Source organism: Petromyzon marinus, chromosome 67 (assembly GCF_048934315.1).
Source record: "Petromyzon marinus isolate PM22_M1 ecotype Great Lakes invasive population chromosome 67, UKy_Petmar_22M1.pri1.0, whole genome shotgun sequence".
NCBI classification, from domain to species: Eukaryota; Metazoa; Chordata; class Hyperoartia; order Petromyzontiformes; family Petromyzontidae; genus Petromyzon; species Petromyzon marinus.
The window spans coordinates 4,219,913-4,246,739 of record NC_133733.1 but is presented as its reverse complement, the minus strand read 5'-3'; the positions used below and the strand labels follow the sequence as shown (position 1 = coordinate 4,246,739).

General features: G+C 54.4%; 1 protein-coding gene across 1 annotated transcript in view; it reads left to right on the top strand.

Annotated features, from left to right (window-relative positions):
* The window catches only part of LOC142906581 (dynein axonemal heavy chain 2-like), a 331,951-nt gene that overhangs the window by 237,956 nt on the left and 67,168 nt on the right, over positions 1-26,827 (top strand). Inside the window, exon 7 of the mRNA XM_076054727.1 lies at positions 11,222-11,375. Coding sequence (XP_075910842.1) covers positions 11,222-11,375 — 154 coding nt within the window. The remainder of the gene's footprint in view (positions 1-11,221; positions 11,376-26,827) is intronic.

The following is a 26,827-nucleotide window of genomic DNA, read 5'->3' as shown; positions in this document are numbered from 1 at the left end:
GATCCCACTGTTCAAATCCCACTGTTCGGATCCCACTGTTCGGATCCCACTGTTTGGATCCCACTGTTCGAATCCTGTTGTTCAGATCCCACGCTTTGGTGGTCGTGGTGGTGGTAGTGGCGGTGGTGGTGGTGTTGGTGGCGGTGGTGGTGATGGGGGTGGCGTTGATGGCGGCGGCGGTGATGGCGGCGGTGGTGATGGGGGTGGTAGTAGTGGCGGTGGTAGCGGTGGCAGGAACGGTGGAGGTGGTGGGGGTGGCGGCGGTGGTGGTGGTAGTGGCAGTGATGGCGGTGGTGGCGGCAGTGGTGGTGGTGGTGGCAGTGGTGGTCGTGGTGGCGGTAGTGGCGGTGATGGCGGTGGTGGCGGCAGTTGGCGGTGGTGACGGTGATGGCGGTGGTGTGAGTGGTTACCGTGATGGTCGCGTTAGTGGCAGTCACGGTGGCGGTATTGGCGGTGATGGTGGTGGTGGGAGTTGTGGCGGTGGTGGTGGCGGTGTGAGTGGCAGGTTCAGGCCGCTGACAAAACAAACGCGCCTCATTGATTGGGGATTAGAAAAGGGGTCTCGTGATGGCTTCGACAGACGCTGACCCCGAGGGCGGAGAACGGAACCGGCAGTCCGTGGATCCGCGTCGCGGGCTCGGCGATGCGCTGGGACGGAGGAGGATGGAGGAGGAGGAGGAGAGAGAGAGAGGAAGGGTGGAGGAGAGAGTTTAGCAACGCGGTAAAAATTCGCATTTCCGCGATCGGTTTTTGTTCCGTGATCAGGGTGTGCGGGTGGCTTGGAGCGCGTACGGCCGATTATTAGCCGAATTTTTTTTCTTCTTCCACGGTTACGAATTGGAATGGAAGAAAAAAAATTAAAACGAAGGCGTGAATTGGTCACTTGTGATCACACACGGCAACGATCACCGCCCCTCCCCCCCCACCACCCCCACCACTCCTCCCCTACTACTGCCAGCAGAGTGATGCACTCTGCTGGCAGCTGCCGCTGGGGGTGCCCCTAGGCTAGAGATGAGAGGGGAGAGGCAGGAGAGTGCGTGGAGGGGAGGGGAGTGAGGTGAGAAGGGAGTGGAGTGAGGTGAGAGGGGAGTGGAGTGAGGTCAGTGGAGTGAGGTGAGAGGGGAGTGGAGTGAGTGGAGAGGGGAGTGGAGTGAGATTAGAGGGGAGTGGAGTGAGATGAGAGGGGAGTGGAGTGAGATGAGAGGGGAATGGAGTGAGTTGAGAGGGGAGTGGAGTGTGATGAGAGTGGAGTGGAGTGAGTTGAGAGGAGTGAGATGAGAGCGAAGTGGAGTGAGATGAGAGGGGAGTGGAGTGAGATGAGAGGGGAGTGGAGTGAGATGAGAGGGGAGTGTAGTGAGGTCAGTGGTGAGTGGAGTGAGATGAGAGGGGAGTGGAGTGAGATGAGAGGGGAGTGGAGTGAGATGAGAGGGGAGTGGAGTGAGATGAGAGGGGAGTGGAGTGAGTGGAGAGGGGAGTGGAGTGAGATGAGAGGGGAGTGGAGTGAGATGAGAGGTGAGTGGAGTGAGATGAGAGGTGAGTGGAGTGAGATGAGAGGTGAGTGGAGTGAGATGAGAGGGGAGTGGAGTGAGATGAGTGGGGAGTGGAGTGAGATGAGAGGGGAGTGGAGTGAGGTCAGTGGTGAGTGGAGTGAGATGAGAGGGGGGTGGAGTGAGATGAGAGGGGAGTGGAGTGAGATGAGAGTGGAGTGAGGTGAGTGGAGTGAGATGAGAGTGGAGTGGAGTGAGATGAGAGGGGAGTGGAGTGAGTTGAGAGGGGAGTGGAGTGAGGTGAGAGTGGAGTGAGGTGAGTGGAGTGAGATGAGAGGGGAGTGGAGTGAGATGAGTGGGGAGTGGAGTGAGATGAGAGGGGAGTGGAGTGAGTTGAGAGGGGAGTGGAGTGAGTTGAGAGGGGAGTGGAGTGAGATGAGAGGGGAGTGGAGTGAGATGAGAGGGGAGTGGAGTGAGATGAGAGGGGAGTGGAGTGAGGTGAGAGGGGAGTGGAGTGAGTTGAGAGGGGAGTGGAGTGAGATGAGAGGGGAGTGGAGTGAGATGACGATCTCGGCTTGAGAAACGATTCCCGTTTCTGACCCCCGTGTCCCCCCCACCCCCTGCCCCAACACCCCTGACAACAACAACAACAACAACAAATTGATCCCAGAGCTTCAATTGACAATTTCCCTGATCGATAAACAACAACAGCAACGGGTCTCTTCCCTTTCAGAGTCACTGCCGGGTCAATCCCCCCCCGTGCCCCCCTCCCGTGCCCCCCTCCGTGCCCCCCCACCGTGCCCCCCCATGCCCCCCCCCTCCTGTGACAGCTGTCCCTGTGCATCAGCCTGTCAGTAGTAGGGGTGGTGATGATTGTTGCTGCTGTGTGGGTCTAGCCTAGGGGCACCCCCAGTGACAGCTGTCTCTGTACATCAGTCTGCCAGTAGTAGGGGTGGTGATGATTGACTGCTGTGTGGGTCTAGCCTAGGGGCACCCCCAGTGGCAGCTGTCCCTGTGCATCAGTCTGTCAGTAGTAGGGGTGGTGATGATTGCTGCTGTGTGGGTCTAGCCTAGGGGCACCCCCAGTGGCAGCTATCCCTGTGCATCAGTCTGTCAGTAGTAGGGGTGGTGATGAGTGACTGCTGTGTGGGTCTAGCCTGGGGGCACCCCCAGTGACAGCTGTCTCTGTACATCAGTCTGTCAGTAGTAGGGGTGGTGATGATTGACTGCTGTGTGGGTCTAGCCTAGGGGCACCCCCAGTGACAGCTGTCCCTGTACATCAGTCTGTCAGTAGTAGGGGGTGGTGATGATTGACTGCTGTGTGGGTCTAGCCTAGGGGCACCCCCAGTGACAGCTGTCCCTGTACATCAGTCTGTCAGTAGTAGGGGGTGGTGATGATTGACTGCTGTGTGGGTCTAGCCTAGGGGGCACCCCCAGTGGCAGCTATCCCTGTACATCAGTAGGGGTTGATTGATTCCGTGAGCGATCACGAGTGAGCAATATTTTCATTTTGCTTTTCATTTTAATTCGTCGCCGTGCAAAAAAACCAACAAGAAATTAAAGAGCGGCGTGAGCAAGTCAATAAATCAACGCGACGACTCCCTTCGGGTGTCCGGGCTCGCGGAATCGCCGGAGCGAGATGAGAGGGGAGTGGAGTGAGGGGATCGCCGCCTCTCGCGGCGGCACGCCGAGCCGATGCGTTGGCGGTAGCCCATCACCCGGGTGGGCGGCAGGCGACAACGGGTTAGGCGGGTAGAGGTGGGCGTCACCGGCCCGGGAGGATGATCTTACGGCGGCGGTGGCGGCGACGGTGGTGGGAGTGGTGGTGGCGGTGGTGCGCAGTGGCGGCGGTGGTGGTGGTGGCAGCGCTGATGGTGGCGGTGGTAGTGGTGGTGGCGGTGGTGGCGGTGGTAGTGGTGGCAGAGGTGGTAGTGGTGGCGGCGGTGGTGGCGGTGGTAGCGGTGTTTGTGACTCGGTCGTCTGCACTGTGTTCAACTGTGTGGTTCAGAACTACTGAACCACACAGCTACTGAACCACACAGCTACTGAACCACGCAGCTCCTGAACCACACAGCTACTGAACCACACAGCTACTGAACCACACAGCTACTGAACCACACAGCTACTGAACCACAGAGCTCCTGAACCACACAGCTACTGAACCACGCAGCTACTGAACCACACAGCTACTGAACCACACAGCTACTGAACCACGCAGCTACTGAACCACACAGCTACTGAACCACAGAGCTCCTGAACCACACAGCTACTGAACCACACAGCTACTGAACCACACAGCTACTGAACCACAGAGCTACTGAACCACACAGCTACTGAACCACACAGCTACTGAACCACACAGCTACTGAACCACAGAGCTCCTGAACCACACAGCTCCTGAACCACACAGCTACTGAACCACACAGCTACTGAACCACAGAGCTCCTGAACCACACAGCTACTGAACTACAGAGCTACTGAACCACGCAGCTCCTGAACCACACAGCTCCTGAACCACACAGCTACTGAACCACGCAGCTACTGAACCACACAGCTACTGAACCACAGAGCTACTGAACCACACAGCTACTGAACCACACAGCTACTGAACCACACAGCTACTGAACCACACAGCTCCTGAACCACACAGCTACTGAACCACACAGCTACTGAACCACAGAGCTCCTGAACCACACAGCTCCTGAACCACACAGCTACTGAACCACACAGCTACTGAACCACAGAGCTCCTGAACCACACAGCTACTGAACCACACAGCTCCTGAACCACACAGCTACTGAACCACACAGCTACTGAACCACACAGCTACTGAACCACACAGCTACTGAACCACAGAGCTACTGAACCACAGAGCTACTGAACCACACAGCTCCTGAACCACACAGCTACTGAACCACACAGCTACTGAACCACACAGCTACTGAACCACACAGCTACTGAACCACACAGCTACTGAACCACACAGCTACTGAACCACACAGCTACTGAACCACACAGCTACTGAACCAAACAGCTACTGAACCACACAGCTACTGAACCACAGAGCCCCTGAACCACAGAGCCCCTGAACCACACAGCTACTGAACCACACAGCTACTGAACCACAGAGCTCCTGAACCACACAGCTCCTGAACCACAGAGTTGCTGAACCACACAGCTACTGAATCACAGAGCTACTGAACCACACAGCTCCTGAACCACACAGCTACTGAACCACACAGCTCCTGAACCACACAGCTACTGAACCACACAGCTACTGAACCACAGAGCTCCTGAACCACACAGCTACTGAACTACAGAGCTACTGAACCACACAGCTACTGAACCACACAGCTACTGAACCACACAGCTACTGAACCACAGAGCTACTGAACCACAGAGCTACTGAACCACACAGCTCCTGAACCACACAGCTACTGAACCACACAGCTACTGAACCACACAGCTACTGAACCACACAGCTACTGAACCAAAGAGCTACTGAACCACACAGCTACTGAACCACACAGCTACTGAACCACAGAGCTACTGAACCACAGAGCTACTGAACCACACAGCTCCTGAACCACACAGCTACTGAACCACACAGCTACTGAACCACACAGCTACTTAACCACACAGCTACTGAACCACACAGCTACTGAACCACACAGCTACTGAACCACAGAGCTCCTGAACCACACAGCTACTGAACCACACAGCTACTGAACCACACAGCTAATGAACCACACAGCTACTGAACCACAGAGCTACTGAACCACACAGTTCCTGAACCACACAGCTACTGAACCACACAGCTACTGAACCACACAGCTACTGAACCACACAGCTACTGAATCACACAGCTACTGAACCACACAGCTACTGAACCACAGAGCTACTGAACCACACAGCTCCTGAACCACAGAGCTCCTGAACCACACAGCTACTGAACCACAGAGCTACTGAACCACACAGCTACTGAACCACACAGCTCCTGAACCACAGAGCTCCTCAACCACACAGCTACTGAACCACAGAGCTACTGAACCACAGAGCTACTGAACCACACAGATACTGAATCACACAGCTCCTGAACCACAGAGCCCCTGAACCACAGAGCTACTGAACCACACAGATACTGAACCACACAGCTACTGAACCACAGAGCTACTGAACCACAGAGCTCCTGAACCACACAGCTCCTGAACCACAGAGCTCCTCAACCACACAGCTACTGAACCACACAGCTACTGAACCACAGAGCTACTGAACCACACAGATACTGAACCACACAGCTCCTGAACCACACAGCTCCTGAACCACAGAGCTCCTCAACCACACAGCTACTGAACCACACAGCTACTGAACCACAGAGCCACTGAACCACACAGCTCCTCAACCACACAGCTACTGAACCACACAGCTACTGAACCACAGAGCTACTGAACCACAGAGCTCCTGAACCATACAGCTACTGAACCGCACAGCTCCTGAACCACACAGCTCCTGAACCACAGAGCTCCTCAACCACACAGCTACTGAACCACACAGCTACTGAACCACACAGCTACTGAACCACACAGCTACTGAACCACATCACCATCACGCGCATGAACAGACTGCAGCGACGCGCTGCCGAACGGGGGCAGCGCGTCGCACTGCGACACACGCCGCTGTAACTCAGCGCTGTCACGCACGCACGCATGGTCACGCACACGCACACACACGTGGCACGCACTGGCACACGCACGTGCACGCACGCACGCACGGTCAGGCACACGCACACACGCATGGTCACGCACACGCACGCACACGTGCACGCACTCGCACGCACTCGCACGCATGGTCACGCACACGTGCACGCACTCGCACGCATGGTCACGCACACGCACGCACCGGTACACACACGCGCACGCACGGGTCTTCCAGAATGCAGCAGAGTCTCGCCCTAGGCAGCTTCGCGAGCTTTTCCTCCTCCCTCCCCTCTCCTCCTCCTCCTCCTCTTTCAATTTCCCCTCCTCCTCCTCCTCCCTCCCCGCTCCTCCTCTTTCCTTTCCCCTCCTCTCTCTTCTTCCTCCTCCTCCCTCTCTCCTCCTCCCTCCTCCTCCTCCTACTCTGTTCTCCCCCCTCCTCCTCTCTCTTCCTCCTCCCTCCTCCCCTCCTCCCTCCCTCCCTTCTCCACCTTCTCCTCCTCTCCTCCCCCACCTCTCTCCTCCGAACCGTACTAATTGGTGGTGCGTATTCGAGGTGTTTGGAGACAGAGCGAGCGAGCGAGCGAGATACGCGAATGGGTTTTTTGTGGGTGGTGGTTGGGTTGGTTGGGGTGATGGTTGGGTTGTTGGGCAGGTGGGTGGAGTTGGTGGGCAGGTGGGTGGAGTTGGGTTGGTGGGCAAGTGGGTGGGTGGGTTGATGGGTGGATGGGCAGGTGGGTTGGTGTGGGTGATGGGTGGTTGGGTGGGGATGGGTGGGGTTGGGTTGGTGGGCAGGTGGGTGGGGGTTGGGTTCGGTTGGGGTAGTGGTTGGGTGGGTGGGAGTGGTGGCTAGGGGTGGTGGTTGGGTGGGTGGGAGTGGTGGGTGGGTGGGTGGCTGGGGGTGGTCCACGTGAAATGTCCCCGTCGCCCCGAGTGCCCCGGACCTCGGAAAGTTCGAGAAACGCCGCCCGGAAAACCGCGGTCAATTGTTGTTGTCGCCGTTGTTGTTGTCGTGTGGATCGCGTTACAGACTCGTGGAGACCCACATAGATCCACAGAGACCCACAGAGACCCATGTAGAATCATAGAGACCCACAGAGATGCATAGACTCACATAGAGCCGCAGAGACCCACAGAGACCAGTGAAGAATCATAGAGACCCATACTCATCGAGACTCATGCAAAAACTGAAGGTTTTATTTTTTGCAGGTACGGGACCATTACCTGGGCTGAGATATAGCTGCCTTTGCAGAAGCGACATGGCCATCACAAATGATAGCAGCTCACACGAAGCGGCGGCTTTTCATCATCATCATCATCACTTGGAAATGGTTGGCAGACTCATAGAGAGCAAGAGACCCATATGAAACCATAGAGACCCACAGAGCTCAACGAAGCGACTTATCATCATCATCATCATAACGTGGATATTTTTCACGGGAGCCAAATACTTCTAAACGCGTGACGTTGATTCTAAACGTGGAGGGAAAATCCCCGGAGGACCCCAGAGAAAAATCCACGCGATCACAGGGAGAGAGAGAGACACCGCAGACTCGAAATATACAGCAGCAGCAGGCGTCTTCAGGGTCGGGATCGAACCCACGACCTCCTGCGTACCAGGCGAGGTAGTCAACATCTCCCTAGCCCACCGTGGTGATGATGATGAGAGAGAGAGACACGCAGACTCCAAATATACAGCAGCAGCAGCAGGCGTCGTCAGGGTCGGGATCGAACCCACGACCTCCTGCGTACCAGGCGAGGTAGTCAACATCTCCCTAGCCCACCGTGGTGATGATGATGATGATGAGAGAGACACGCAGACTCCAAATATACAGCAGCAGGCGTCTTCAGGGTCGGGTTCGAACCCGCGACCTCCTGCGCACCAGGCGAGGTAGTCAACATCTCCCTAGCCCACCGTGGTGATGATGATGATGATGAGAGAGACACGCAGACTCCAAATATACAGCAGCAGCAGCAGGCGTCTTCAGGGTCGGGATCGAACCCGCGACCTCCTGCGCGCCAGGCGAGGTAGTCAACATCTCCCTAGCCCACCGTGGTGATGATGATGATGTGAGAGAGAGACACCCAGACTCCAAATATACAGCAGCAGCAGCAGGCGTCGTCAGGGTCGGGATCGAACCCGCGACCTCCTGCGCGCCAGGCGAGGTAGTCAACATCTCCCTAGCCCACCGTGGCGCACCTCAGGTGACACGCGTCGCCGTGGCCGTAGCCTCCCGTGACATCGACCTACGCGTGAGTCCGCGTTCAGCCTCGAAGCGAGCGCCCTGGGGGAGCGGTGGCGCAGGGCTCATGGCGACGCCCCGCCCTGCCGCGATCCGCCCGGCCACAACCCCCGAAGCGGTCCCCTGGGCGTCCGCTAGGTCGACCCGGCCCCAGACGAGCGCCCGGCGCGGTGTGTGCATTGAGCGTCGCCACTCGGGGAGACAAAGGCGGCCGGGAAGTGGTTCGCTGGCCGCCCAACAGCCTCGTGTGCCGTGCCGGCCTTCGTAGGTGCCGCTCGCTAACAGCACTTGCCCCTACAGCCTGTTGGAGGCTATACGGGCGATCTTTGTCTTTGTATCTGCGTGCATGTATACGCGTCTATATCTGTGAGTGGGGAGCGGTAGTGTGGTAGCGGGTTAGCGCTACGAACTCGGCGACCCGAGTTCGATTCGCGCTCACGGCCAACGCCGGTGACGATTATCTGAACCGGTCCTGGGCCTTCCCTAGGTCGACTCAGCCTCAAATGAGTAGCTGGTGTAGCGGTGTGTAGTGAACATCGCCACTGGGGAGACAAAGGCGGCCGGGCGTGGTGTTGGCCACCCACCCCCTCGTGTGCCGTGCCGGCCTTCAAAGGTGCTCGCTAACAGCACTTGCCCCGACAGTCTGTTAAGACTATACGGGCGAACTTTGTCTTTTTTGTGAGTGAGTGTATATATCTGCGTCTATGTATCTGCGTGTTCTGTGAGTATCTGTGTGTGTGAGTGTCTGTGTCTATGTATCTGAGTATCTGTGTATGTGAGTATGTCTGTGTGTGTGTATCTGTGTGTGTGAGTGTCTGTGTCTATGTATCTGATGATCTGTGTGTGTGTCTGTGTGTGTGTTTCTGCGTGTGTGTGTTAGTGTCTGTGTCTATGTGTCTGAGTATCTGTGTGTGTGAGTATGTCTGTGTGTGTGTGAGTATTTGTATGTGTGTGTGAGTGTCTGTGTCTATGTATCTGATGATCTGTGTGTGTCTGTGTGTGTGTGTATCTGCGTCTGTGTTAGTGTCTGTGTCTATGTATCTGAGTATCTGTGTGTGTGTGTATCTGTGTGTGTATCTGTATCTGTCATTTTGGTGACTAATCCGTCCGCTGCAAGCCCACGCTGAGTGATGCCTCCCTCCTCGCCCCTCTCACTCTCCCAGCCCGCATCGCGCCGTGCCTACCCATACGGCGCGTGTCAACGTCTTATTAACCCGTCTGCCTGTCTGTCTGTGGGGGTGTCCGTCTGTCTGACTGTGTGGGTGGCTGCCTGTCTGTCTGTGGGGGTGTCTGCCTGTCTGTCTGCTGTTCAGTCGCTCCATGTGTTCAGGAGCTCTGTGGTTCAGTAGCTCTGTGGGTCAGGAATTCTGTGGGTCAGGAGCTGTGTGGACCAGGAGGTGTGTGGACCAGGAGCTCTGTGGTTCAGTAGCTCTGTGGTTCAGGAGCTGTGGGGTTCAGTAGCTGTGTTGTTCAGGAGGTGTGTGGGTCAGGAGCTGTGTGGTTCAGTAGCTGTGTGGTTCAGGAGCTGTGTGGTTCAGTAGCTGTGTGGTTCAGTAGCTGTGTGGTTCAGTAGCTGTGTGGTTCAGTAGCTGTGTGGTTCAGTAGCTCTGTGGTTCAGGAGCTCTGTGGTTCAGTAGCTGTGTGGTTCAGTAGCTCTGTGGTTCAGTAGCTGTTTGGTTCAGTAGCTGTGTGGTTCAGTAGCTGTGTGGTTCAGTAGCTGTGTGGTTCAGGAGCTCTGTGGTTCAGTAGCTCTGTGGTTCAGGAGCTCTGTGGTTCAGTAGCTGTGTGGTTCAGTAGCTGTGTGGTTCAGTAGCTGTGTGGTTCAGTAGCTGTGTGGTTCAGTAGCTCTGTGGTTCAGGAGCTCTGTGGTTCAGTAGCTGTGTGGTTCAGTAGCTCTGTGGTTCAGTAGCTGTTTGGTTCAGTAGCTGTGTGGTTCAGTAGCTGTGTGGTTCAGTAGCTGTGTGGTTCAGGAGCTCTGTGGTTCAGTAGCTCTGTGGTTCAGGAGCTCTGTGGTTCAGGAGCTGTGGGGTTCAGTAGCTGTGTTGTTCAGGAGGTGTGTGGGTCAGGAGCTCTGTGGTTCAGTAGGTGTGTGGTTCAGTAGCTCTGTGGTTCAGTAGCTGTGTGGTTCAGTAGCTGTGTGGTTCAGGAGCTGTGTGGTTCATTAGCTCTGTGGTTCAGTAGCTGTGTGGTTCAGGACCTCTGTCTTTCAGTAACTATGTGGTTCAGTAGCTGTGTGGTTCAGTAGCTGTGTGGTTCAGGAGCTTGTGGTTCACGAGCTCCTTGGTTCAGTAGCTGTGTGGTTCAGTAGCTGTGTGGTTCAGGAGCTCTGTGGTTCAGTAGCTGTTTGGTTCAGGAGCTGTGTGGTTCAGTAGCTGTGTGGTTCAGGAGCTGTGTGGTTCACGAGCTCCTTGGTTCAGTAGCTGTTTGGTTCAGTAGCTGTGTGGTTCAGTAGCTGTGTGGTTCAGTAGCTGTGTGGTTCAGTAGCTGTGTGGTTCAGGAGCTCTGTGGTTCAGGAGCTGTGTGGTTCAGGAGCTTGTGGTTCACGAGCTCCTTGGTTCAGTAGCTGTGTGGTTCAGGAGCTCTGTGCTGATGTGGAGGTCTTCTGTCCACGACGAGGGGGCTTCAGCGGGGAGAGAATTCGTGTCGTGTCGATGTTCCTCCTCCTCATCATCCACCATCATCCACCACCACCATCATCACACTCACCCTCCCTCCTCCTCCTTCCCCCTCCCTCCTCCATCATCCTCCTCCTCACACCACCTCCTCTCGCCCCTCCGCGTGTCCGCACCCACCGCAGGTGGAGTTTGAGCCGTCGCTGGCGCTCCTCTCGGAGGAGGTTAGCGGCGTGAGCGCCGCCGTCTGTGCCGCTGTCTCGGCCTTCAAGCGCCTGGCACTGTCTCCGGACGACGATGCCGGCGGCGAGCCCCGGGAACTCATCCCGTGCATCGCAGGTGAGGGCGCCGGTTGCCCCGGTGCGTGCCTGCGTGCGTGCGTGCGTGTGTGCGTGCGTGTGTGTGTGCGTGCGTGCGTGTGTGTGTGTGTGTGCGTGTGTGTGTGTGCGTGCGTGTGTGTGTGTGTGCGCCCTACGAACCCGGCGACCCCGGGTGGTGTGTGTGTGTGTTTGTGCGTGTACACACACACACACACATCACCCTACACATGCACACATCACCCTACACACACACACATCACCCTCACACACACACATTACCCTACACACACACACATCACCCTACACACACACACCACCCTACACACACACACATCACCCTACACACACACACATCACCCTCACACACACACACACCACCCTACACACACACACACCACCCTACACACACACACACCACCCTACACACACACACACCACCCTACACACACACCACCCTACACACACACACACCACCCTACACACACACACACCACCCTACACACACACACCACCCTACACACACACACACCACCCTACACACACACACACCACCCTACACACACACACACCACCCTACACACACACACACCACCCTACACACACACACCACCCTACACACACACCACCCTACACACACACACACCACCCTACACACACACACACCACCCTACACACACACACACCACCCGACACACACACACACCACCCTACACACACACCACCCTACACACACACACCACCCTACACACACACCACCCTACACACACACACACACCACCCTACACACACACACCACCCTACACACACACACACCACCCTACACACACACACACCACCCTACACTCACGCACAGGCAGGCACCCCCAGGGCATGCCCTGGCACCCTAAACCCGGCGTGCCACGAGGTTCACACGCATCGGAATGTCAGCCGGGCCTGGCTTCTCTTAACCTCCAGACCGAGACTAATGAAGTGTAAGCCTGCACACCCCCTCCTCCCCTCTCTCTCTCTCTGTCTTCATTCTCTCCCCTCTCTCTCTCCCCTCTCTCTCTCTCCCCTCTCTCCCCCGTCTCTCTCCCCTCTCTCTCTCCCCTCTCTCTCCCCTCTCTCTCCCCTCTCTCCCCCGTCTCTCTCCCGTCTCTCTCCCCTCTCTCCCCTCTCTCTCCCCTCTCTCCCCCGTCTCTCTCCCGTCTCTCTCCTCTCTCTCTCTCCATTCTCTTTTTTTTTCCTTTTTATTTTTTGTATTTTTTTGTATGATCAGAGGGGAACGAGAAGACGCTCGGTGTAGTCGGAACTTTGCTTCGTTCATCATTTCGGTTTTTTTTCTGTTCAATGCTTTGCTTTATGTAAACCACACCCCCCACCTTTTTAAATTAAAGATTTCACGAAAGATTTCAAGCTCTGCTCCTCCTTCTTACCCCTTCCCTCTCTCTCTCTCTCTACCCCTCCCCCCTCCTCTCTCTCTCTCTCTCTACCCCCTCTCTCCCTACTCTATGTCTATGCTCCCCCCTGATTTTCTACGTACATATTTGTAAAGGTGTAATTTTTTTTTTACTACGACAAGTGCTGCATCTGCACCCAGCCCCTTTCTCGCAGCCCCACGGCCTCCGACGGGGTAGCTCACAATCTGCACGCGCAGAGCTCTCTACCGTCATCTGCCACCGAGCACACAGCCCTCCTCCAGCGCCCACTGCTCCTTGAAGCTGTCTCTCTCTCTTCACTCTCTCTTCACTCTCTCTTCTCTCTCTGTGTGTGTGTGTGTGTCACCCGGCGGTTTTTGCGCGCTGTCACCCCCGATGGCAGTCGTTCCGTCACGTCCGCGCGTACGACGGCCGCGACCCCTCGCGACGCTCTGTCGGCGTCGCCGCCGCGATCATCGTCATCGTGGTCATAGTCGTCATGGTGATCATCATCATCAGCATCGTCATTGTCGTCATCGCGATCATCATCAGCAGCAGCGGCGGCAGCAGCGGCAGCAGCCACGGTCGATCAACTGCTGGGTGGAGGCCTCGGCAAAGCTGCGGTCGCGAGAGTGTTGAGACGATGATGACGACGATGACGACGATGACGTACGCGTGCATGACGTACGCGTGCATGACGTACGCGTGCATCACGTTCACGTGCATGACGTTCACGTGCATGACGTACGCGTGCATGACGTACGTGTGCATGACGTTCGCGTGCATGACGTACGCGTGCATGACGTACGTGTGCATGACGTACGTGTGCATGACGTACGTGTGCATGACGTTCACGTGCATGACGTACGCGTGCATGACGTTCACGTGCATGACGTACGCGTGCATGACGTACGTGTGCATGACGTTCGCGTGCATGACGTACGCGTGCATGACGTACGCGTGCATGACGTTCGCGTGCATGACGTACGTGTGCATGACGTACGCGTGCATGATGTACGCGTGCATGACGTACGTGTGCATGACGTACGTGTGCATGACGTACGTGTGCATGACGTACGCGTGCATGACGTGCGCGTGTAGGTCGACTCAGCCTCAAATGAGCTACCTGGTGTGCTGGTTTGTATCAAACATCACCGCTGTGGAGACAAAGGCGGCCGGGCGTGGTGCTGGCCACCCACCCCCTCGTGTGCCACAGTGCCGGTAGCCTTCATAGGTCCTGCTGCTACTCGCTACTGACATCATTTGCCCCAACAGAGGCTACACGGAGAAAAACTTTGTCTGTGTCTACCATCATAGGTAGCTGCTACTCGCTACTAACAGCACTTGCCCCAGCAGTCTGTAGAGGCTACACGGGGGATCTTTGTCTGTGTCTACCTTCATAGTTGCTGCTACTCGCCACTAACAGCACTTGCCCCTACAGTGAGTCTCTGGGTCTTTCTGTGAGTCTGTGTGGGTCTCTCTGCTCACGGTACCTCATCCGGAGCATTTGTAGGCAGTGCCGCGGTGGCACGGGAGATGTTGACTACCTCGCCAGGTACGCAGGAGGTCGTGGGTTTGATCCCGACCCTGACGATGTCTGCTGCTGCTGCAGTATATTTGGAGTCTGCGTGTCTCTCTCATCACCATCATCGTCACGGTGGCTAGGAGATGTTAACTACCTCGCCTGGTACGCAATGGTCGTGGGTTTGATCCCGACCCTGACGATGTCTCCTGCTGCAGTATATTTGGAGTCTGCGTGTCTCTCTCATCACCATCATCATCACGGTGGCTAGGAGATGTTGACTACCTCGCCCGGTACGCAGGAGGTCGTGGGTGTGATCCCGACCCTGACGACGTCTGCTGCTGCTGCAGTATATTTGGAGTCTGCGTGTCTCTCATCATCACCATCATCATCACGGTGGCTAGGAGATGTTAACTACCTCGCCTGGTACGCAATGATCGTGGGTTTGATCCCGACCCTGACGACGTCTGCTGCTGCTGTATATTTGGAGTCTGCGTGTCTCGCTCTCATCATCATCATCACGGTGGCGAGGAGATGTTGACTACCTCGCCTAGTACACAGGAGGTCGTGGGTTCGATCCCGACCCTGACGATGCCTGCTGCTGCTGCTGTATATTTGGAGTCTGCGTGTCTCTCATCATCATCAGTATCATCACGGTGGCGAGGAGATGTTAACTACCTCGCCTAGTACACAGGAGGTCGTGGGTTCGATCCCGACCCTGACGATGTCTGCTGCTGCTGCAGTATATTTGGAGTCTGCGTGTCTCTCTCATCACCATCATCATCACGGTGGCTAGGAGATGTTAACTACCTCGTCTGGTACGCAGGAGGTCGTGGGTTTGATCCCGACCCTGACGACGTCTGCTGCTGCAGTATATTTGGAGTCTGCGTGTCTCTCTCATCATCATCATCATCACGGTGGCGAGGAGATGTTGACTACATCGCCTGGTACGCAGGAGGTCGTGGGTTTGATCCCGACCCTGACGACGTCTGCTGCTGCAGTATATTTGGAGTCTGCGTGTCTCTCTCATCACCATCATCATCACGGTGGCTAGGAGATGTTAACTACCTCGCCTGGTACGCAGGAGGTCGTGGGTTCGATCCCGTGGATTTTTTTCTCCAGGCTCCTCCAGTTTTTTTCCCCCTCCACATTTCGAATCGACACCGCGCGTTCAGAGTTTCAGGGCTGCTGCGGCTGCTGCTGCTATGAATGCGCACGTGGTGATGACGATGACGACGATGAAAGTGGCCACTCCGTTGAGCCGCTGTCATTCGCGATGGCCGGGTTCGCTTCTGACATGAGGACTGCAACAGAGCAGCTGAGTGGGGCCTTACCTGTTGACATAAGCAAATAAGTAAATAAATTAACAAATTAATTGATAGATGTGTTTAGTTTTAGTGTGGGTCCCGATGAGCATGGGTCCCTATGGGTCTCGGTAGATTTGCGTGGGTCTCTGTGGGTCTCTATGGTTCTCTATGGGTCTCTGTGGGTCTCTATGGTTCTCTATGGGTCTCTGTGGGTCTCTATGGTTCTCTATGGATCTCTGTGGGTCTCTGAGTAGGGGCCTCTATTGGTCTACGTGGGTCTCTGTGGGTCTCTGTGGGTCTCAATGGTTCTCTATGGGTCTCTGGAACTATGTGGCTCTCCACGAGTATGGGTCTCTGTGGGTCTCTGTGGGTCTCTATGGTTCTCTATGGGTCTCTATGGTTCTCTATGGGTCTCTGGAACTCCATGGGTCTCTGAGTAGGGGCCTCTATTGGTCTACGTGGGTCTCTGTGGGTCTCTATGAGTCTTTAGAATCACGCGTTTAGAGTATGTGGCTGCCTGCTGCTATGAATGTCCACGCGACGACGACGACGATGATGATGATGATGACAATAAGCCGTCACTTCGTCTGAGCTGCAATCATTTTTGTGATGCTCAGGGTACCGCTTCTGAAACAAGGGCTACACAAGCAGCTCAGCGGGCTTCCACTGCCTGGTGAAATATAAACAACAAAAACAAGTGAACGAAATAATAGTTGGGTAGTTCAGGGAGGCTACGAGGCCAGGGTTGGCAGCCACGGGGTTTGAAGCCCTTTTTTTCCCGTCGGAAATTCCGGGGGGAAAAATGTGAGCCACGTGACGTTCTGAAACGGAACTGCGGAAATATTGCGCAGGGCTGCCTTGAGGGTCCACCTTTTGGGCATCTTGGATGAACCCCGAGGGCGTTGGTAAGTCGATCGTTTTTAGATAATAGGAGTCTTTCACCCTTTTTTCTGGCAATAAAACTGATAATATGATGATGATGATGCATTGTCCTTGAAACTGATTGGTCCATACCAGAGACGGCTTTCTTTTGAGCCTCGTCTCAATTGGTGCTAGAGACCAGAGGACGCCAAAGACAACGCCACTATCAAAGTAATAAGGGCTCCGGGTAAGCATCTACATCATTGACCTCCTTTGCCAATACCGAAATATTTTGGTACTGGCAAAGGAGGTCTAATGATTTTGATCGTTTTTCTTTAATTTTCCCTGGCTCATTAAGCGGCGCAGATGAGAGAAATGTAAATATATATTCGTTCTAATGTAGTACGCTGGGTCAGAGGGTAAACTTCATTAGAATGAGATGTGGTGAATGGGGAATGGGGGCACACAGTCCCGCGCAGAGACACGGGTTTCTGTGAGAGAGGTCACCCCAGAGGTCGTAGAGCCGAGTTGACTCCCTGTCCAGTGTTCTGGGTTCCAGTTCGGGCAGCTCACACGGAGAACCCGCAGACTCACGCGGTGAGATGTAGACTCGCACGCAGAGACCCGTAGACTCAGGCAGACACCCACAGACTCACGCAGACACCCACAGACTCACACGCAGAGACCCGTAGACTCACGCAGACACCCACAGTCTCACGCAGACACCCACAGACTCACACGCAGAGACCCGTAGACTCACGCAGACACCCACAGTCTCACACGGAGAGACGTAGACTCACGCAGACACCCACAGACTCACACGCAGAGAACCGTAGACTCACGCAGACACCCACAGACTCACACGCAGAGACCCGTAGACTCACGCAGACACCCGCAGACTCACACGTTAGAGACCCGTAGACTCACGCAGACACCCACAGACTCACACGCAGAGATCCGTAGACTCACGCAGACACCCACAGACTCACACGGAGAGTCCCGTAGACTCACGCAGACACCCACAGACTCACACGGAGAGTCCCGTAGACTCACGCAGAGACTCACACAGAGCCCCATAGACTCACACAGAGAGATGTAGACAAAAATCCCCCTATAGCTTTTACCAGACAGTTGGGGCAAGTGCAGTTAGTAGCGAGTAGCAGCAGCACCTATGAAGGCTACCGGCACTGCGGCACACGAGGGGGTGGGTGGCCAGCACCACGCCTGGCCGCCTTTGTCTCCCCAGTGGCGATGTTTACTACACATCACCGCACCAGGTACTAATTTGAGGCTGAGTCGACCTAGTGGGGGGGGGGTGGGCACAGGACCGATTCAGATAATCGTCACCGGTGTTGGCCGTGAGTGGGATTCGAACCCTGGTCGCCGGGGTTCATAGCGCAGCGTAGCGCTAACCGCTACACTATCTAACAATAGGGGTTTTCCCCCTTTTTTCTGACAACAAAACTGAAACCTTTTTTTTACGAGGATTCATGTCGCTGCATTAACCACAATACCTGCAGTCAAAATGCAAACAAAAGACATACTGTGGTAATATATTGGCATTGTCCTTGAAGCTGATTGGTCCACACCAAGGGACGGCTTTCTTTTGAGCCTCGACCCAATTGGTGCGCGACCAGATGACGCCAGAAGGCGTCACACAGCTCAAAGACAACGCGCTACACTATTGTTCCCCACTATGCACGCACACTCACACGCACACGCGCTCACACACGCTCACACACGCTCACACACACATGCACTCACACACGCACGCACACACAGGCACACACACACACGCACACACACACGCACGCACACACGCACACGTGCGCACACAGCCCAAGCGTAATTTTTAATTTGGCCTGTCGAATAAATACTTCTTTCTTTTTTTCTCACATGGAGTGTAGTGCGTCAATGTACCGTTAATTGAAGTCGGATTTTGTGGCATTATCCGTCTCATATTGTAGCTTTATTTAATAATAATACAACTTTGGCCCCTGCTATGCCGTTAACGCGCTCGCTGGCTCGCGCGAGAGAGTGAGGGAGGGAGAGAGAGAGAGAAAAGCCATTAGAGAATTCTAGCAAGAAGAAAAATTAATGAGATTCTTTTTTTTTCAACGTGGGGAAATAAAAATCCGCGCGTTGGGATTACGTGGGAAGGGCAGCGGGGACGACGCCGCCGCTCCCATTCCGCTGGCCGGTCCCGTGAAGGCATTGCCGGGGAATCCTCCCGGTAATTCCCGATGATTCCCAACGCCTCCCGGGTATGTGGCGGTGGTGGCGGTGGTGGTGGTGATGGTGGCGGTGGTGGCGGTGGTGGTGGTGATGGTGGCGGTGGTGGTGGTGGTGGTGGCGGTGGTGGTGGCGGTGGTGGTGGCGGTGTTGATGGCGATGATGGTGGTGCTGATGGTGGCGGTGGTGGTGGCGGTGATGGTGGCGGTGATGGTGGTGCTGATGGTGGCGGTGATGGTGGTGCTGATGGTGGCGGTGGTGATGGCGGTGGTGGTCGTGATGGTGGTGGCGATAGTGGCGGTGGTGGTGGTGACAGCGATGGTGGCGTTGGTGGTGGTTGCCGATTGGAGTTTTGGGTTGGAGATGGCTGGAGGATTCAAGCTGTGCTGAACCAGTGTGTACGTGTGTTATACGTATGTTATACGTATGTTATACGTATGTTGTATGTATGTTGCGTGTACGTAGTACGTGTTTTTCGCCGTGCGTAGCCAACCGCACTAATCAGAGGTACCGTGGGAGGGTTAGGACAACAAACTAAACACTACGAGCAGCGGTTGCAAAGAAATTCGTTTGTCAATCTAGACGACGACGATGACGATGATGATGTCAAAGTGCATCAAAGCTCCCAGTGGCTTCCTGATATCGGAGGGAAGAGCGTTCCAGACGGCCGCAGAAGCAGCGGCATCTGACAGGGCGACTGCGAGTGTGAGCGTACGTGGCGGTCTTCATAGCTGCTACTCGCTCAAGAGCACTTGCCCTAACAGGCTATGAGGGGGACCTTTGTGTGTGTGTGTGTGTGTATATATGTACGTTGGACTTCTTTCGCAGCGTACGTAGCCAAATTTGCTCATCCGAGATGCTGCTGATGAGACGCTGCATGTCGAAACTCGCCCTTAATGCCTCTACACGACTGGCGGTTATCACGAGCATGGGTTTCAAGCGAGCCTGGTTTTGATGATGAGACGCTGCATGTCAAAACCAGACCTTAATGCCTCTACACGACTGGCGGTTATCACGAGCATTGGTTTCAAGCGAGCCTGGCTTTTGCTGATGAGACACTGCATGTCAAAACCAGACCTTAATGCCGCTACACGACTGGCAGTTATCACGAGCATTGGTTTCAAGCGAGCCTGGCTTTGCTGATGAGACACTGCATGTCAAAAGCAGACCTTAATGCCTCTGCACGACTGGCGGTTATCACGAGCATTGGTTTCAAGCGAGCCTGGCTTTTGCTGATGAGACACTGCATGTCAAAACCAGACCTTAATGCCTCTGCACGACTGGCGGTTATCACGAGCATTGGTTTCAAGCGAGCCTGACTTTGCTGATGAGACGCTGCATGTCAAAACCAGCCCTTAATGCCTCTGCACGACTGGCGGTTATCACGAGCATTGGTTTCAAGTGAGCCTGGCTTTGATGATGAGACGCTGCATGTCAAAACCAGCCCTTAATGCCTCTACACGACTGGCATTTATCACGAACATTGGTTTCAAGCGAGCCTGGCTTTGCTGATGAGACACTGCATGTCAAAACCAGCCCTTAATGCCGCTACACGACTGGCGGTTATCACGAGCGTTGGTTTCAAGCGAGCCTGACTTTGATGATGAGACACTGCATGTCGAAACCAGCCCTTAATGCCGCTACACGACTGGCGGTTATCACGAGCATTGGTTTCAAGCGAGCCTGGCTTTGATGATGAGACACTGCATGTCGAAACCAGCCCTTAATGCTTCTGCACGACTGGCGGTTATCACGAACATTGGTTTCAAGCGAGCCTGACCCAGCAGCGAATAGAGAATGGCCACGAGGTATTACACCGCTAATCCCTGCGCTGAGCGTATCATTAGCATGTAACAGGAGACACTTCCACATTTTAAATCCGCATTAGTCTATTGCCAATTAAGATTAATATGCACTTTTCCACTCTCTTTACATTCGCTACTGCTGAGCATTAATATTGGTTCTGCATTTCATTAGCGTTGAGACGCTGTCGCTCTGTTGGCGGTGGTCGTGGGGGTAGTGGGGGGGGGGGGTGGAGGGTCTGGGGTTCGCGCTCACTCGGAATTGAACCACGGTGGCTTGCCGATCTCTCATCGAGGAGCCGTGAAGCCACCGTCACGCTACACTCCGGTCACCCTGGCTGGCAGCAGTGGCTTGCAAAGTGTCTAGACGTGGATGAGAGAGACACCCACAGTGTGTCTAGACGTGGATGAGAGAGACACTCACAGTGTGTCTAGACGTGGATGAGAGAGACACTCACAGTGTGTCTAGACGTGGGTGTGAGAGACACTCACAGTGTGTCTAGACGTGGATGTGAGAGACACTCACGGTGTGTCTAGACGTGGATGTGAGAGACACTCACAGCGTGTCTAGACGTGGATGAGAGACACTCACAGTGTGTCTAGACGTGGATGTGAGAGACACTCACAGTGTGTCTAGACGTGGGTGTGAGAGACACTCACAGTGTGTCTAGACGTGGATGAGAGACACTCACAGCGTGTCTAGACGTGGATGTGAGAGACACTCACAGTGTGTCTAGACGTGGATGAGAGACACTCACAGTGTGTCTAGACGTGGATGTGAGAGACACCCACAGTGTGTCTAGACGTGGATGTGAGAGACACTCACAGAGTGTCTAGACGTGGATGAGAGACACTCACAGTGTGTCTAGACGTGGATGTGAGAGACACTCACAGTGTGTCTAGACGTGGATGTGAGAGACACTCACAGTGTGTCTAGACATGGATGTGAGAGACACTCACAGTGTGTCTAGACGTGGATGAGAGAGACACTCACAGTGTGTCTAGACGTGGATGAGAGACACTCACAGTGTGTCTAGACGTGGATGTGAGAGACACTCACAGTGTGTCTAGACGTGGATGTGAGAGACACTCACAGTGTGTCTAGACATGGATGTGAGAGACACCCACAGTGTGTCTAGACGTGGATGAGAGAGACACTCACAGTGTGTCTAGACGTGGATGTGAGAGACACTCACAGTGTGTCTAGACGTGGATGTCATAGACACTCACAGTGTGTCTAGACGTGGATGAGAGAGACACCCACAGCGTGTCTAGACGTGGATGAGAGAGACACTCACAGTGTGTCTAGACGTGGATGTGAGAGACACTCACAGTGTGTCTAGACGTGGATGAGAGACACTCACAGTGTGTCTAGACGTGGATGTGAGAGACACTCACAGTGTGTCTAGACGTGGATGAGAGAGACACTCACAGTGTGTCTAGACATGGATGAGAGAGACACTCACAGTGTGTCTAGACGTGGATGTGAGAGACACTCACAGTGTGTCTAGACGTGGATGTGAGAGACACCCACAGTGTGTCTAGACGTGGATGTGAGAGACACTCACAGTGTGTCTAGATGTGGATGAGAGACACTCACAGTGTGTCTAGACGTGGATGTGAGAGACACTCACAGTGTGTCTAGACGTGGATGTGAGAGACACTCACAGTGTGTCTAGACGTGGATGAGAGAGACACTCACAGTGTGTCTAGACGTGGATGTGAAAGACTCTCACAGTGTGTCTAGACGTGGATGTGAGAGACACCCACAGTGTGTCTAGACATGGATGTTAGAGACACTCACAGTGTGTCTAGACATGGATGTTAGAGACACTCACAGTGTGTCTAGACATGGATGTGAGAGACACTCACAGTGTGTCTAGACATGGATGTTAGAGACACTCACAGTGTGTCTAGACGTGGATGAGAGACACTCACAGTGTGTCTAGACATGGATGTGAGAGACACTCACAGTGTGTCTAGACGTGGATGAGAGACACTCACAGTGTGTCTAGACGTGGATGAGAGACACTCACAGTGTGTCTAGACGTGGATGTGAGAGACACTCACAGTGTGTCTAGACGTGGATGAGAGAGACACTCACAGTGTGTCTAGACGTGGATGTGAGAGACACTCACAGTGTGTCTAGACGTGGATGAGAGAGACACCCACAGTGTGTCTAGACGTGGATGAGAGAGACACTCACAGTGTGTCTAGACGTGGATGAGAGACACTCACAGTTTGTCTAGACGTGGATGAGAGACACTCACAGTGTGTCTAGACGTGGATGAGAGAGACACTCACAGCGTGTCTAGACGTGGATGAGAGACACTCACAGTGTGTCTAGACATGGATGTGAGAGACACTCACAGTGTGTCTAGACATGGATGAGAGAGACACTCACAGTGTGTCTAGACGTGGATGAGAGAGACACTCACAGTGTGTCTAGACGTGGATGTGAGAGACACTCACAGTGTGTCTAGACGTGGATGAGAGACACTCACAGCGTGTCTAGACGTGGACGAGAGACACTCACAGTGTGTCTAGACGTGGATGTGAGAGACACTCACAGCGTGTCTAGACGTGGATGAGAGAGACACTCACTGTGTGTCTAGACATGGATGTGAGAGACACTCACAGTGTGTCTAGACATGGATGAGAGAGACACTCACAGCGTGTCTAGACGTGGATGTGACAGACACCCACAGTGTGTCTAGACGTGGATGAGAGAGACACTCACAGTGTGTCTAGACGTGGATGAGAGACACTCACAGTGTGTCTAGACTTGGATGTGAGAGACACTCACAGTGTGTCTAGACTTGGATGTGAGACACTCACAGTGGGTCTAGACGTGGATGAGAGAGACACTCACAGTGTGTCTAGACGTGGATGAGAGACACTCACAGTGTGTCTAGACTTGGATGTGAGAGACACTCACAGTGTGTCTAGACTTGGATGTGAGACACTCACAGTGGGTCTAGACGTGGATGAGAGAGACACTCACAGTGTGTCTAGACATGGATGAGAGACACTCACAGTGTGTCTAGACTTGGATGTGAGAGACACTCACAGTGTGTCTAGACTTGGATGTGAGACACTCACAGTGGGTCTAGACGTGGATGAGAGAGACACTCACAGTGTGTCTAGACGTGGATGAGAGACACTCACAGTGTGTCTAGACATGGATGAGAGAGACACTCACAGTGTGTCTAGACATGGATGTGTGAGACACTCACAGTGTGTCTAGACGTGGATGAGAGACACTCACAGTGTGTCTAGACATGGATGTTAGACACTCACAGGGTGTCTAGACGTGGATGTGAGAGACACTCACAGTGTATCTAGACGTGGATGTGAGAGACAAACAAACAAACGTCACGTGGTGGTGGTGGTCGCCACGCCCGATGCGTCAGACAATAAAGAGGAGGGTGCCGTTCACGCCGTTACAGAGCGTTCGAAGAAGATGCGGGGCGCGTGAGTGGTAGGCGCGGCATGCTCCAGCCCCTGAACACTGCTCTCGCCGCAGAGGAGAGCGGAAGGGAGAGAGAGAGAGAGGAGAGGGAGAGAGAGAGGGGAGAGATGGAGGGAGAAGGAGACACCCAGAGCCAGGACTTCGAAACCTCCGGCCGATGATCTCAGCGGCGCGTCTCCCACACGGCCATTACGATGAAGCGATGGGGGCACCCACCCCCACTGCACCCCCCCCCCTCCAACCCCCACGGAACGAATGAATGAGTTGTCGCTCACTCCGCCGCCCCCACGGAGCGAATGAATGAGTTGAGGGTCACTCCACCGCCCCCACAGAGCGAATGAATGAGTTGGCAGTCACTCCGCCACCCCCACCGAGAGAATGAATGAGTTGAGGGTCACTCCACCACCCCCACCGAGAGAATGAATGAGTTGGCGCTCACTCGGCCGCCCCCACGGAGTGAATGAATGAGTTGACAGTCACTCGGCCACCCCCACCGAGCGAATGAATGAGTTGGCGCTCACTCCGCCACCCCCACGGAGCGAATGAATGAGTTGGCGCTCACTCGGCCGCCCCCACGGAGCGAATGAATGAGTTGAGGGTCACTCCGCCGCCCCCAAGGAGCGAATGAATGAGTTGGCGGTCACTCCGCCGCCCCCACGGAGCGAATGAATGAGTTGGCGCTCACTCGGCCGCCCCCACCGAACGAATGAATGAGTTGAGGGTCACTCGGCCACCCCCACGGAGCGAATGAATGAGTTGGCGGTCACTCCGCCGCCCCCACGGAGCGAATGAATGAGTTGGCGCTCACTCGGCCACCCCCACCGAACGAATGAATGAGATGGTGGTGAGTATTGATGCTGCTGCACGCTGCGCTATTGTTGTTGCGTGATGCATATTTAATTCGAGGCCAGCGTGTGTGGCCCTAGGGTGAAAGAGTTGGTGGGGGAGGGAGGGGACGGGTGCAGATTTGGGCGATTTGGTGCTGCGTGAAGGCTCCGTTGAAAGTCTCATGCAGGTCTGTGGGTCTCTGTGAGTGTGTGGGGCTCTCTCTGTGTGAGTTTAGGGGTCTCTGTGTCTGAGTCTATGGGTCTCTGTGTGAGTTTAGGGGTCTCTGAGTCAGTCTATGGGTATCTGTGTGAGTCTATGGGTCTCTGTGTGAGTCTATGGGTCTCTGTGTGAGTCTATGGATCTCTGTGTGAGTTTAGGGGTCTCTGTGTCTGAGTCTATGGGTCTCTGTGTGAGTTTAGGGGTCTCTGTGTGAGTCTATGGGTATCTCTGTGTGAGTCTATGGGTCTCTGTGTGAGTTTATGGGTCTCTGTGTGAGTTTAGGGTCTCTATGTGAGTCTGTGGGTATCTGTGTTAGTCTATGGGTCTCTGTGTGAGTCTATGGATCTTTGTGTGAGTTTAGGGGTCTCTGTGTGAGTCTATGGGTCTCTGTGTGAGTTTAGGGGTCTCTGAGTGAGATTAGGGGTTCTCTGTGTGAGTCTGTGGGTCTCTGTGGGTGTGTGTGGGGCTCTCTGTGTGAGTTTATGAGTCTCTCTGTGTGAGTCTATGGGTATGTCTGTGTGAGTCTTTGGGTGTCTCCGTGTGAGTCTTTGGCTCTCTGTGTGCATGTGTGTGTCTCTCTTTGTGAGTTTATGAGTCTCTCTGTGTGAGTCTATGGATCTCTGTGTGAGTTTAGGGTCTCTGTGTGAGTCTATGGGTCTCTGTGTGAGTTTAGGGGTCTCTGTGTGAGTCTATGGGTCTCTGTGTGAGTCTATGGGTCTCTGTGGGTGTGTGTGGGGCTCTCTCTGTGTGAGTTTAGGGGTCTCTGTCTGAGTCTATGGATCTCTGTGTGAGTTTAGGGTCTCTGTGTGAGTCTATGGGTCTCTCTGTGTGAGTCTATGGGTCTCTCTGTGTGAGTCTATGGGTCTCTCTGTGTGAGTCTATGGCTCTCTGTGTGAGTGTGTGGGGCTCTCTGTGTGAGTCTATGGGTCTCTCTGTGTGAGTCTATGGCTCTCTCTGTGTCAGTCTATGAGTCTCTGTGTGTGAGTCTATGAGTCTTTGTGTGAGTCTATGCGTGAGGCTGTGGGTCTCTGTGTGAGTCTTTGGATCTCTTCGTGTGAGTCTATGAGTCTCTGTGTGTGAGTCTATGCGTCTTCGTGTGAGTCTATGCGTGAGTCTGTGGGTCTCTGGTGTGAGTCTGTGGGTGGCGGTTTGAGCCTGCGGGTCTCTGAGTCAGTCTATGGGTCTCTGTGTGTAACTCATTTTGGTAACTGGGCTGTGACCATCAACTCACTATACACGTGAGAATCTAAATTCGAAGCCAAACTATTTTTTTATTTTTATTTTATCAGCTTAAGTTCCCAGTGAGCCGCTGCATCGCTCTTTTTTGGCAGAAGCGACCTGCCTCCCGTCCATGACAGCAGCTCAACCAAGTGGTGGCCTGTCATCATCAGCGTCATTGTGTGGACATTGAAACGCGTGATTTTGATTCCAAATGTGGAGGGGAAAACCGGAGGACCCGGAGAAAAATCCACGCGACCACAGGGGGAGAGAGACACACGCAGACTCCAAATATGCAGCAGCAGCAGCAGCAGGCGTCATCAGGGTCGGCATTGAACCCACGAACTCCTGCGTACCAGGCGAGGTAGTCAACATCTCCTAGCCACCGTGATGATGATGATGATGATGAGAGAGAGAGACACGCAGACTCCAAATATGCAGCAGCAGCAGCAGCAGGCGTTATCAGGGTCAAAATAGAACCCACGAACTCCTGTGTACCAAGCGAGGTAGTCAACATCTCCTAGCCACCGTGATGATGATGATGAGAGAGAGTGACACGCAGATTCCAAATAAACAGCAGCAGCAGCAGGCGTCGTCAGGGTCGGGATCGAAC